Genomic DNA, 13514 nt, shown 5'->3' with positions numbered 1-13514 from the left:
CACTCACACAGTTACATGCACAGAACCATACAATGTGTGTTCTTACCATGTTAGTGTTCTAAAATTCAATTACTGGAGTTCCCATCGTAGCTCAGTGGTTAATGAATCGGATGAGCATCCATGAGGCTGTGGGTTCGATCCCTGGCCTCGCTCAGTGGGTTAAGGATCCAGCGTCGCCATGAGCTGTGGTGTAAGTCGCAGACACGGCTTGGATCCCACTTTGCTGTGGCTGTGGTGTAGGCCACTGGCTACAGCTCTGATTGGACCCCTAGCCTGGGAACTTCCATATGCTGTGGTTGAGGCCCTAAAAAGACAAAAAAAAAAAAAAATTAAATTAAATTAAATTAACCTTACATGAACTGAAGGGCCTCTTGGCTTAGGGAAACCAAACAAACAGAACTGGTTACTTGGACTGTGTTATGTATCTTTGGATAAGTGAATTGTTGATAATTTCCTAGGTATAGGGAAGTATGGGCTAGAAGAGTAATGTTAAATGACAATGAGGTAGGCAAAGCGGCCCACTCAGTGCTGTGGGTGGCTCTACTGGATGGCTCATGAACTATTCAGTCGATAAATTCTTTTTTTTTTTTGGCTGTGGAAGTTCCTGGGCCAGAGATCAAACCTGTGCCATGGCAGTGACAACACTGGATCCTTAACCCACTGAGTCACTGGGGAATTCCAGTACTTTGATACATTCTCAGAAGCCAGATTTGCTCTATTTAACTTGCTTTGTGAATATGGTTTGGCCACAAGTCACTAAAAGGCACCAAAGGCACAGCATCACCATCATGCCCTCAGCCAGTCCTGGGGCATTTCTGAATTGCACTCCTAGAGAGGAGAGAGTAAGGTTCTCTGCATTTTAGTGACTGAGAAGAAGTTTAAGCCTAAGGTATTATGTGCTTTAAATGTTGGTGAGGGTTATGAAAACCAGGTCCTTTGAAAACAGGAAATCAGAAATCAACGCTGCTAGCTACACTCTGGGTCAGAGTGTGGCCGACGGCTGATTAGGAGTAAGCATGCTGGAGGGTGCTATGCTTGGTGACTTTGGTGGAAGATGCGGTTATGGTATGATTAGAATGACCAGGCTCCTCGAAGCCCAAGTGGGGCAGAGGGCCTGGGACTCTGGTTCCAGAGACCACAGTCTTTTTGGTGGTTACAGAGGTTTCAGTGGGAATCTGGTAGCTAGACTGCAGAGTGGAGGCGGGGCTTAGCACTCTTTCTGTCACTGTCACGTTCTGTCCTACGGCTACACTAGGCACAGCCATCGGGGGTTGCAGGCTGGAGCTGGGGGTAAGGAAGCGCTCTCTCTCCCTCACCATGACATAGTGGGCGTCCGGGAGATGCCCAGGGCCTTCCAGAGGGCCAGATGTGCTCCCATCGGGCTGGATCACTCTCTCGGTGACCACCACGTGACCCTCACTGGCGTACTGCTGATCTAGCAAGGAGGAAGCCGGGGCATAGACCCGCTCCGTCACGATCAGGCCCTGAGACTGGTTGGGGCTCAGGATCACAGTGCTTGGTGGCAGAGTGGAGCCCGTGGCATAGGACGTTTCTGTCACTATCATGTTACCAGAAGCCAATGGATCAGAAAGTGGTGCGGCTATTGTTTGACCCTGCCTGGAAGATACAGACTTTTCAGTGATTATTTCCTGAGTTAGTTTCTCTGTGTTTACTTCAGGCAAAGGTTTGGGAACTTGGAAGCTGCTACCAGAGGAATAAGCATTCTCGGAATTAACCCTGGTTTGCTCATAAAGTGAACCGGAAGGTGCCTGCCCACTGGTTTCTCTCACAGCTTTTGGCCTCTGCTCCATTTCTGCATCCATCTCTATTTTTTGACCCAAACAAACTTCAGCAAGAGTCTTGAATTTCAATCCTAAGTCATCTAAGAAGCGGTCATCCAGCTCTCCTTCAATAAAACTGCAACAGCCAATGGAACCCTGGAGAGATTCAGTTTCTTCCTGAGAATAGACCAGCAGGCAGTCTTTGGCTATGTGAATGTCATCTTCCTCAGTGTAAGAGGCAACTTTCTAAACCAGAAATAAAACAAGTGTACAATGAGTGACGCACAGCATTTAAGAACAAGCCCCTAGATTCCTGCCCCAAAGGCATAACCTCAAGTCTAGTTACAAGGAACCATTAGGGAAATGCACATTTAAGGACATCCTACAACAGGACTGGCCTATAGTCTTAAACTAATATTAACATCATGAAAATTGAAAAGGCAGAGGAAGAGTTCCTGTCGTGGCTCAGCGGTAACAAACCCAACTAGTATCCATGAAGATGAGGGTTCGATTCCTGGTCTCGCTCAGTGGGTTAAGGATCTGGTATTGCCACGAGCTATAGTGTAGGTCACAGCCACAGCTCGAATCCCGAGTTGCTGTGGCTGTGACATAGGCTGGCAGCTGTAGCTCTGATTCGACCCCTAGCCTGGGAACTTCGATATGGCATGGGTGCAGCCCCAAAAAGACCAAAAAAAAAAAAAAAAAAGAAGAAGGAAAGAAAAAAAAGGCAGAGAAGACAGTTTCAGATGGAAGGAGACGAAAGTGTCATGACAACTAAATGGAAAGGAGTGTCCTGAACTGGGTCCTAGACAGGAAGGACAATGACTATGAAAGATAGTATTGGGATAATTGGTTAAACTGGAATACAGAATGTGTCTCTGTTAAATCTCTGTACTGTGGAGACGTAAGCGAGTGTGCCTGTGCGTGTAAGACAGAAGAGAGAAAGCAAAAAGCAAACGTAGCAAAATGTTAATATTTGGGTAATCTGGTAAAGAGTATAGTGAGAGTTGGAAACTTCTTGCAAATTTTCTGATGAGTTTGAAATGACTTTCAAATTAAAAGCTGTGCACACATGCATCAGCAAGACTGATTCGTGCAGGACTAGAGCAGAGAGGGAAAAATGTATTGAAATAAAACTAACAGCACCAGAATGGAGCCTGGCCGGGAGATGGAAAAGGGACCAGCTAATACCTGGGGGCAGGCAGACAGCAGGAAAGAAAGGAGTGTAGGAGGGAGCAAAAGGTGGGAAAGCAGTCGTGCAGAGGGGAGGGCACAGAAACGAACTGGCCGCCTCGGAATCCCATCCCCAGGCGTGGCCTTGCTCTCAATAAAGGCTCCTCACTCTTGATTCTAGGCATGAGCTCCCTGACTGAGCCTGTTCGTCTTTCCTGCAACTCTCCTAATTTTTTGTGAACCACCTCAACAGTGAACGAGTACCCTCTTTCAGAGGACAAAATTTAAGTGGATGCAATAGATTGCATCTTTTATTTTTTGTTAAAGTATAGTTGATTTACAATGTTGTGCCAATTTCTGCTGTACAGCAAAGTGACTCGTCACATATATATATATATATATGCTCTTTTTTGGGGGTCTTTTTTTCTTTTTAGGGCTGCACCCACAGCACATGGAAGTCCCAGGCTAGGGGTCGAATTGGAGCTGTAGCCACCGGCCTACGCCACAGCCATAGCAACGTCAGATCCGAGCCACGTCTGTAACCTACACCACAGCTCATGACAATGCTGGATCCTTAACACACTGAGCGAGGACAGGGATCGAACCTGTAACCTCATGGTTCCTTGTTGGATTCGTTTCCCTTGTGCCACAATGGGAACTCCCCCTGTTCTTTTTTTAAATTTTTTAATTTTTATTTTTTTATAATGGTACTTTCCATTATGGTCCATCCCAGGAAATTGCACTTTCTGCCTCACTGGCAGCAGCCTGGTCATGTGACTCCCTCTGGCCAATGAAATGTGAGTGGGAAAAGGCAGCCACTTTGAGGGTCACTGCTGGGTTCTGTACTGCTGTTCCTTGCACCCCAAGAACAGCAGCTTCCCGGGCCCAGCCTGCCTTTTTGGTCTGCACCTTGGAACGAGGGCCACACGGAGCACAGCAGAGCTGTACCACCAACTGGCAAAAACAAGAATATGGAAAAGAAGCCTCGGCGAGGATTAAGATTGTGGGGTCGTTTTGTTTTCTTCACATAACTGAGCTGACTGATTCAATGGTCCCATCTCTCCTTCACTGCCTGTGAGTGTTCTCTTTTAAAAAGGAACTAAGTCCTGCTTAGATCCAAGGCAATGATTACCTGAATAATATCCCACTCACATATACATGTTTTCCCCCCACACATAAAAACCAATGCTTACCTCAGTGAAATAAGTTCGTAAGAATTCCTCGTTCACTGCCACCGCAGCTGCTTGAGCTCCAGCCATTTCTCTGGAAGCCCCTGTGGCTCTTGTGGTCCTCATGGTTTCTGTGCTCACCACAGCTCCTGTGGTCCCTGTAACCTGGGTGGCCCCACCGGAGAGAAGGCTTCTGTGCTCCTCCCATCGGCTGTCCATCTCAGAGAGCTCATGCTGCCCTTTGGTAAAGGAGGCGGAGCTGCTTCCTTTCACAGTGGCCTCCTTGCTCATCATACCTGCAACTCCGCCGCCTGCTGCGACACCATCTCTGTGATCCGCTCCCAGGAGTGGGACCACCACCTGTGAGAGCAAATTGAGTTGAGTCATGGATGGTCAGGACAGCTGGGAGAAGGAGCTAAGTGAGCACAGAACGGGAAGGATTTATCTAACTCCACAAATGAGGCAGATGAGGGCAACTTGTTTTGTTTGTTCAATTTGAGTCTTCTTTTTTAATTTTAATTTTTAAAAATTTTTTATTAAAATAGTTGATTTATTTGAGTCTTCTGAAGATCTCTGCTGAACCTTCTTGTTTTATTAGTAGATAACCCAAGGAGAAAACAGAAAACTAAATACTGTCTCAGCTCATTTACCCTCTGGGCACCAAGGGCATTGCAACTTTCCTTTAGAGTTTGATGTCTTCTTTTATGGTTATAGGACCCTTATTTGGTTTTTCTGTCTAGAAACATGGCTTCCCCAAATAAAGACTATCTTTTCAAGCCTCTGCTGATGCTAGGTGTAACATTCTAAGTTCTGGTTAATGTGACTGCAAGGAGAAATGGTGGAGGGTTCTGCAGAAAAAGAAAGACAAATACCATATGACATCACTTATACCTGGAATCTGATATATGGCACAAATGAACCACCCTATAGAAAAAAAAAAAACTCATGGGCATGGAGAACAGACTTGTGGTTGCCAAGGGGGAAGGGGAAGGAGTAGGATGGACTGGGAGTTTGGGGTTAGTAGATGCAAAATGTTGCATTTGGACTGGATAAGCAATGAGACCCTGCTGTGCAGCACAGGGAACTACATCTAGTCACTTGTGATGGAACACAGTGGAGGATAATGTGAAAAAAAGAATATATATATATATATACACATGTATGACTGGGTCACTTTGCTGTATAGCAGAAGTTGACAGAACATTGTAAATCAACCATAATAAAAACATTAAAAAAAAGAAGGTGGTTCTTGGATGTGATGGAGCTCTGGCTGCGACATCTGTCACCCACTGATCACCAGGGTTGATGTGGCTGATCTGACTGGCTAGGTGGGTATCCCCTTCCTCCCTCACAGCTCCATGTGCATCCCTCCCAAAGCTGTGCACTTGATCTACTGGTCCTTCCCCAATAGAGGACTGTTCTTTGGTCAAGGGCATATGAGTAGCTGCGCTCCCCTGCTAGAATCTCCAAACAAACTCTCCAATAGGAAAACAATCTAAATTTCCATTAAGAGAAAAATTATTAACTACCTTATGTAATATTGTGTAGCCAATGTATTGTTTTATAGCCAATAAAACAAAATCTGTTAAAACTAAAAAAAACAAAAGAAGTGATTCTTCACTTTTCTCCAATTTGCGGGCTGGAATGTGGGGATGGAGGCTAGTGTCTGGAGCCAGAGGAGAGCAGGAGAGGGGATCTCCTCCACGGAGGAACAGCTGAGAAAGGAGATGCTGGGCCATGTTGTTGAGGAAGCATCACACTGGTCCTGCACCAGTGTTTATATTTAAGCCACTGTTACTCTGAGCTTTCTGACACTTGACACTAAATCATATCCTATTAGATAGGACACTCATAGCAGGTGGTGATGAGAGATACTGGGTGAAGATGCAATAGAGAGATGATGGGAGATGGCTATTAAGTAGGTATGGGACGGGCAATTTTGCAACACTTTACACCTGTCACGGGGGTTGTGGATGCACCTCTGCTGGACCTGTGTGTTACATGCAAGGGAAATGGAGAAGCAATTGGTTGTGAAAGACAGCATTTAATATTGGGACAAACACTTCTACCTCAATCCCTGCACACTCCTGCTCTCTTTAACCTGCTTGCCATTTCTGGTGTCACTACCCGACCCTTCTACATTCTCTGTAATGCAGGATCTGTCACAATGGGGCACAACCACCTCAACTCCACCCTGGCAACAAACGCAAAAAATGCTGTTGTCCGAACCTGGTGATTATCGAAGGCATGTGAATGAAATTTGTAGTGACTGCTTTACTCTCTCGTGACCTAAGATGTTAGACTCACTCCCAAGACCCCTTAAAAGCAGAAAGGAAGACATGCTGCACTGATATCTGATTATCTGACCTTGTCTTCAGGGGGCGCCCCTTCGTTGTTCCAAGGATGCAACATCTCTATCGTACCAGGGATAGGGGTAAAGCCTTTGGCGCCCTCGCCGCAATGGCATGTCAGCAGAAGCAGCGGCACAACTGCAGAGAAACAAAGTTGAGTACAGAGAAGGTTAGTCTGGACAGATTTCTAAATTTAGGTTGCAAAATTTTGGAATTTGCGATATCGCTTCTGGAGTTCAGACTTCACTTATTTACAGCCCTATTCTTCTGTTTTTTTCTTCTTCCCTTGATCCAACTTCACCAAGCTTGTTTTGGGTGAGTTATACCGAAGCCAAAAAGCAGCATGAAGGAGGCTTACAGACTCAGAGGCCTTGTCCATTGCAAAGACTGTGGTCGCCAAGTGGGACACCAAGGCTGGATTCGACAGTATTCAAACCATCAAAACCAAATGATGGCTCAAAGTTTTGTTTTTCTAAACCACTTTGATTTTTAATGTGAAAAAATTCACCATCTAAAATACATACATACATATATATGTTAAAAAACATCAAGAGTTCCTAAGAGTAGACAAACTTTAGTCAAATATTCTAGAACACTGGAACTTCTATAATACGTCACCACTTTACCCCAGAGTAGAATTTGGCAGACGGCATGACTCACTGAGGTTCCAGGTAACCTAGGAATGACCTAAGTACTATTTTCTAAAATGGCTCTACATTTAAAACCCTTAGGATACATAGAACATTTCAGAATTTGATAAAATTTCGAGCTCTTTCCATTTTATTCCACCTCCAGGAGGAAGTAGAGAATTTAATATCGGGACAAACACTGGTTGCTTGATCAGTAGAGAATTAACCACATCTGCGAGAAGTCCACCCCAAATTAGCTTCCAATTGTAAACTGACTACTCCACAGAATCCTTTTTATGTAATCGTAACTACAGTTACTGTATGTAATGAAAAGACTGAAATCAACCAGGGGTAATTCAACAAATGTTTATCAAGTGTCTGCCATGTGCTAAGTACCACACTAGGCTCTAGGAAGTCTGAGATGAGAAGGCAGCACAAGGTATCTCCAGATAAAAGGTATCATTACCTACTTATAAACTTAGTAAGTCAAGTCATTTACCATTATGTCTGTATTTTTACCCATTAAATCGAGGTGATGGTAACTTTTGAATGCTGTACATTCAATTGCGTATCTACTAATGGCTTTAACAAGCTCCTTTTTTTTTTTTTCTTTTTTAGGGCTGCACTTGCAGCATATGGAGGTTCCCAGGCTAGGGGTCAAATTGGAGCTGCAGGTACAGCCTATGTCACAGCCATGGCAATGCTGGATCTGAGCCACATCTGTGACCTACACTGCAGCTTGCAGCAATGCTGGATCCTTAATCCACTGAGAGAGGCCAGGGATCAAACCCGCATGCTCATGGATACCAGTCAGGTTCTTGACCCACTGAGCATCACAGGAACTCCAACAAGCTCCTTTTTTTTGGTCTGCGCCCAATGCATGTGGAAGTTCCCAGGCCAGGGATCGGACCCTTGCCAGGGCAGTGACAACGCTGACTCTTAACTGCTAGGCCACCAGGGACAAGCTCCTTTTCTGATATTGAAATAGCTGAGGCTGCCTTGGAGGCATTCCTCTGCCCAAGGGAGTGGTTCCACATGACCCCAGGCTGCAGGCTTCTGTTCTCCCATGAGAGGAAACCCAAGGTCACTGGGGGGCATGCAAGGAGGGTAGGACTGGCTGTCATTGTTGGGAAGCATGCAAGTGCTCAGAGGGTCTGGGTCCTGTTGCTGCAGGTGCGGGGGCAGCCAAGCAGAGGGTGAGGAGGTGAAGCTCTGATGAGCTGAAGGTGCAAAGCAAGGATTGATGGGAATAAGATGAGTGTGTAAAATAATCTTGTATCCATAACCTAAATTCATGCCACAAATCTTTTCTGAGAGCATTCTCTGCACAAGGCACTGCTCCAGGCCCTGGGCCTGGAAAAATGGATGACATCCCGCCCTCCCTCACAGACCCTATCAAAATAGGGATGCTGACAAGGTTTAGACTAAAAAACTAAAAGGTTGGGAGTTCCTGTCGTGGCACAGCAGAAATGAATCCGACTAGTATCTATGAGGACGCAGCTTCGATCCCCAGCCTCCATCAGTGGGTTAAAGATCCCGTGTTGCTGTGGGTGTGGTGTAGGCCAGCAGGTACAGCTCTGATTTGACCCCTAGCCTGGGAACCTCCATATGGCATTGGTGTGGCCCTAAAAAGACAAAAAAAAAAAAGATTGTTGAAGAACATGCACAATAACTTTGGTTATGTAAATCAGGAAATGATGCATTTCTATAAAACAAAATTTTGAAGAATGCCTCAACAATTTGATAATTTATCAATGATCAGTTGTTTCCCTTACTCAGTCTCAACAGCATTCTAGTGTGATTAGAAAAAAACTAAAGGAATCAATGACTCCTATAAGGAACAAAATACTAAAAACCAAACAAAACCAAACCCACCCCCCCAAAAAAAAACCTAAAAAGGCACTAAAATTAATAAAAGAGCTAAAGCGCAGCTTTTTTCTTTTTTTAGTTATGTGTTCTTTTTTTAAAAAAAATTGAAGTATAGTTGATTTACAACATTGTGTAAATCAATTTCTGCTGAACAGTGGAGTGACCCAGTCATACATAAATATACACTCCTTTTCTTATATTATCGTCCTTCATGGTCTATCCCAAGAGACTGGATATAGTTCCTTGTGCTATACAGTAGGAGCTCATTGTTAATCCATTCTGAATGTAATAGTTGGCATCTACTAACCTCAAACTCCCAGTCCCTCCCACTCTCCCGCTTGGTAATCTCTATGTCAGTGAGTCTGTTTCTATTTTGTAGATCAGTTCATTTGTGCCATATTTTAGATTCCACATATAAGTGATATCATATGGTATTTGTCTTTCTCTTTCTGACTTACAGAGCGTAGCTTTTAAAATACTTACGTAGCAAGAGCAGAAGGGCCAAAATTATGAGTGCAATTGCTGCAGGCCCCAGGCCAACGTAGGAGTCAGACCAAGATCGCCTTTCTGCACAACTTCTGCCTTCCACACACTTACACACCGTGAGGTCAAGGATCTGCTTTTCAGGGCAACTGAAGCCCTGACTATCCGAAATCGAGAAGTGAATTTGATTCCTCCCAGCCTTTTGTTCGTTTTGCTGTAATAGTACACTGGTACCTACAAGGAACAAGAAAATAAAAGAAATAAAAATGAGTCATTACCAAGGAAGGGACAAGATTAAATCATAGAAACATTCTTTTTAAAAAAATTATTGGGATATAGCTGAGGTATAATATTATATAAGTTGCAGGGATTCACACTTTTTAAAGGTTATACTCCATTTCTAGTTATTATAAAATATTGGCTTTAGGCCCTGTGCTGTATAATATATCCTTATAGCTCATTTATTTTATACATCGTAGATTGTACTTCTTAATCCCTACCCCTATTCCTGCCCCTCCCCACTGGTAACCACTAGTTTACCAAGGAAGTTTTACTCTTCCATAACTTCTCTTTTGAATTCACACTGTATGCTTGATGAATTCAGGCCAGACACTCCAAACATGAAGGTAAATAGCAAAGGATCAGGTTTGGACACACCTTTTTGTTCCCAACACTGAGTATTTTAAACTTTGAAACATTTCAAATCTATAGAAAACTTTGAAAGATGATTACGATGAATATTGATATACTCTTCATGAATTGCCCACACTTTATAACATTTTCTCTCTACAAACACACTTTTTTCCTCCTGAACTATTTTCCAGGTAAGCTGCAGGTCTCATGACATTCTTCAGCATACTCCTCCTAAGACCAAGGGACACTGGCCCTCTCAAGAAATTTATTATTGATATAATACTATCAAATACATAAAACACATTCAAACTTTCCAATTGTAGTGAAAATGCCTATTTTATTGGAGTTCTCTCTCTTACTCTCTGGGGTTTTTTTTTTTTTTTTTTTTTTGATCCTACATCCAATCAAAAATTATGCCTTGCATTTAGCTGTCATCCTTGTCTCTATTAATAATCTACCATAGTCCAACTTCCTCTTGGCCTTTCAAGACCTTGACCTTTTTGAAGGCCACTTATTTTAAAGGATGCTCCACAGTTTGAATTTGTTCAATTGTCTTCTCATGACTGGATTCAGGTCACACGTTTTTGCTAAAAATACTACACAGAAAATGTCGTGCAAATGACCTTTTATCTTCTTTTTTAAAAACATAACCAATGATAATTTAAAAATTTTTCTTTCAACATGAATAAAAATAATGACCAGTTATCACATGAGTAAGGATCCAAGCCGTGTCTGCAACCTACACGACAGCTTACTGCAACGCTGGATCCTTAACGCACTGAGCAAGGTCAGGGATGGAACCTGCATCCTCATGGATGTTAGTCAGATTTGTTAACTACTGAGCCATGATGGAACTCTATAAACAACAAATTGTTAAGATGCTTTTAATTCTAGGCGGTAGTTATAAGAGTGTCTGCCTTATTAGCCTAGAACTTTCTGTACTTTGAAATTTTCTCAAATAAATAAAAATAGGTAGGATCTATTTTTTATCATGATAGTTGGTCGATCACCATATTATATAACCAAGGAGAAAAAAGCCTAGGTTAGAGAATCCTGTCTCTTTAAACTGTCTAGATACATAAAGTATAACCTTGGTGACTTCTTGTTATAACACTCCAACATGTACGTATATCCCCAAGGGTTTTATGTTTCTAAGGCTAGGAAAAAAATTCAAGAGCCTATCAAATTCAAATATCTTTCTTTTTAGATAGAAAATCCAGTGGGTTCAGAGGGTTAAGAACCTGACATAGTGTCTGTGAGGATGTGGCTTTGATCCCCACCCTCGCTTGGTGGGTTAAGGATCTGGCGTTGCCACAACCTGCAGCATAGGTCACAGATGCGGTTTAGACCCAGTGCTGGCTGTGGTACAGGCCGGTAGCTGGAGCTTCATTAACCCATAGCTTGAGAACTTACATAAGCTGCAGGTGCGGCTGTTTCAAAAAAAAAAGAAAAGAAAAAAATCCACTATGTATCTGGAGAGGCAACAGGACATAAAGGTAGAGAGTGGAGACGCTATAGCCAGACTGCTTGGGTTCAAATCCTAATTCCAGCTCTTAACTAGCCTTGGCTTTGAGAATGTTAATAAAACTTTCTGCATCTTTGTTTCCTCCTCTGTAAACGGTTGACAATAGCAGCACTAAACTTCTAGGGTTGTTAATATTAGGTCAAGTGCTTAGACCAGACTGGCATCTCCCAAACATCACGTGTTTCTTAGATAAAATAAGGAAGTCTTAGCATTCCAGCAAGTTCAATACAAACACATTTACATATCTTAGTCAAAGAAAGGCGAACTCCAACCAAGCAGTCGGCCTAGGGGAGAGTCCCAGACTTCTGTGAGTACAGAATGAGACAATGTGAGCCAGGAGACCAACCAGGTCGTGATCTCCAGCTCACTGAAAGCTTGATCTTAATTAATTAATTAATCAGAATAGTGACTATCATCCTTAGAGGGGAGACAACCTGAGTTACCTGGGGGGTTTACTATCTTTTGCAAGTGTGTACCCTAACAAGATTAATTATTTATTGTCTTTTTAAGGCTGCACCTGTGGCATATGGAGGTTCCCAGGCTGGGGGTGGAATAGGAGCTGCAGCTGCCAGCCTAAACCACAGCCACAGCAATGTAGGATCCGAGCTGCATCTGTGACCTACACCGAAGCTCACGGCAACACTGGATCCTTAAGCCACTGATCTGGGCCAGGGACTGAACCTGAGTCTTCACGGATACTATCTGGGTTCGTTATTGCAGAGCCACAATGGGAACTTAAGTTTATATCCTAAGAAGATTCAGAATTAAGTATAAAAATATTTAAGCAAATTAAATACATAGTTTTAATATTTTTGTATGATAAAGAAACATTTGTATTTGTTATTGTACTTATATACTTGCTATATTTTTAAGAAAATTAGCCCTATTAACACAGCAGCTTTGTAACTCCAAAATGTGTGATTATGTTACTAATTTAGACTTAGGGTTTTAGGTTGAAATATCCCTGGTTTGTTCAGTATTGGACCACTGAAGAGGATTTCAGGTCTGATGTATTTATAAGTTATATTCATTGGAATTTTAGAGCATAGGCATCAGAAGAAAATTTTCTTTGTTAATTCAGATCACTGAAATACCTAAAAAGGAAACCAAATATATTAAATTTATAAATATAGCTGGAAATGTTACAGGTCTTTAATTTGTACATTGGACCAAACATGATACAAAACCTTTTAAAATAAAATGACTGTAAAATTTGCTAGGCTTAAAAAAACAGCTTTATATGTTAAGAAACATTTAGGTGTTATAGTTTAAACTTTTCCGAAAGGACTACTAACTGTTTAAAACAAGAGTTTCCTGGATAGATTTTTCTGCATTTGAAACCACCTTGAAGGAACTCAAAAGAGCACGTCAACAAGGGGATATGTCCTAAGATACGGATATATATGCTTTTGTTCCTCTGGCGTGGGTGGGGGGGAGTTGGTACAGTACAGACTATCACATACCAGCTTTGCGACTTTGGACAAACTTAACTCTAGTTACACCAAAGCTTTCTCAGCTGTAATAGGGAATAATGTGACGGGGTAAGGAGTAAGTGTGCTAATGCATATGATGGGCCTGCAGAGTGCCTGGCACATGGTACGTGCTCCGTAAACGTTATTTTTAATGGAATCATCGAAACCATACATCAAGATTTTTAGAAGGCATATGATTGCTGTGCTTATTTAGAAAGACAAAGTATTCCGCAGCTTTGGAGGCAAACCACTTCAAGAGCGATCTGGAGAATATCCAGCTACTTTAAGACATTAAGATTTCTATTTCCCTTCTCTCCCCCCCAAATAGGGTATTTGCTATTAGGCAGATCAAAAACACTAAACCTGAGGTTCAAAACTTCACTTTATAAACTCTTTTTTTTTTTTTTTTTTGCTTTTTAGGGCCGTACT

At 42.5% G+C, this 13514-nt stretch overlaps 1 protein-coding gene across 1 annotated transcript in view; it reads right to left on the bottom strand.

The window, feature by feature from the left end:
* Window positions 1–286: 286 nt before the first annotated feature.
* DSG2 (desmoglein 2) overlaps window positions 287–13514 on the bottom strand; it is a 53490-nt gene continuing 40262 nt past the window's right edge. Inside the window, exons 12-15 of the mRNA XM_047794043.1 lie at window positions 9456–9689; window positions 6491–6612; window positions 4148–4483; window positions 287–2027 (exon numbers count right to left, since the gene is read on the bottom strand). Coding sequence (XP_047649999.1) covers window positions 1005–2027; window positions 4148–4483; window positions 6491–6612; window positions 9456–9689 — 1715 coding nt within the window. The 3' untranslated portion in view covers window positions 287–1004. The remainder of the gene's footprint in view (window positions 2028–4147; window positions 4484–6490; window positions 6613–9455; window positions 9690–13514) is intronic.

Source organism: Phacochoerus africanus, chromosome 8, assembly GCF_016906955.1.
Source record: "Phacochoerus africanus isolate WHEZ1 chromosome 8, ROS_Pafr_v1, whole genome shotgun sequence".
Lineage (NCBI taxonomy): Eukaryota > Metazoa > Chordata > Mammalia > Artiodactyla > Suidae > Phacochoerus > Phacochoerus africanus.
The sequence above is the reverse complement of the archived record's forward strand: the minus strand, read 5'-3'. Positions and strand labels throughout refer to the sequence as shown.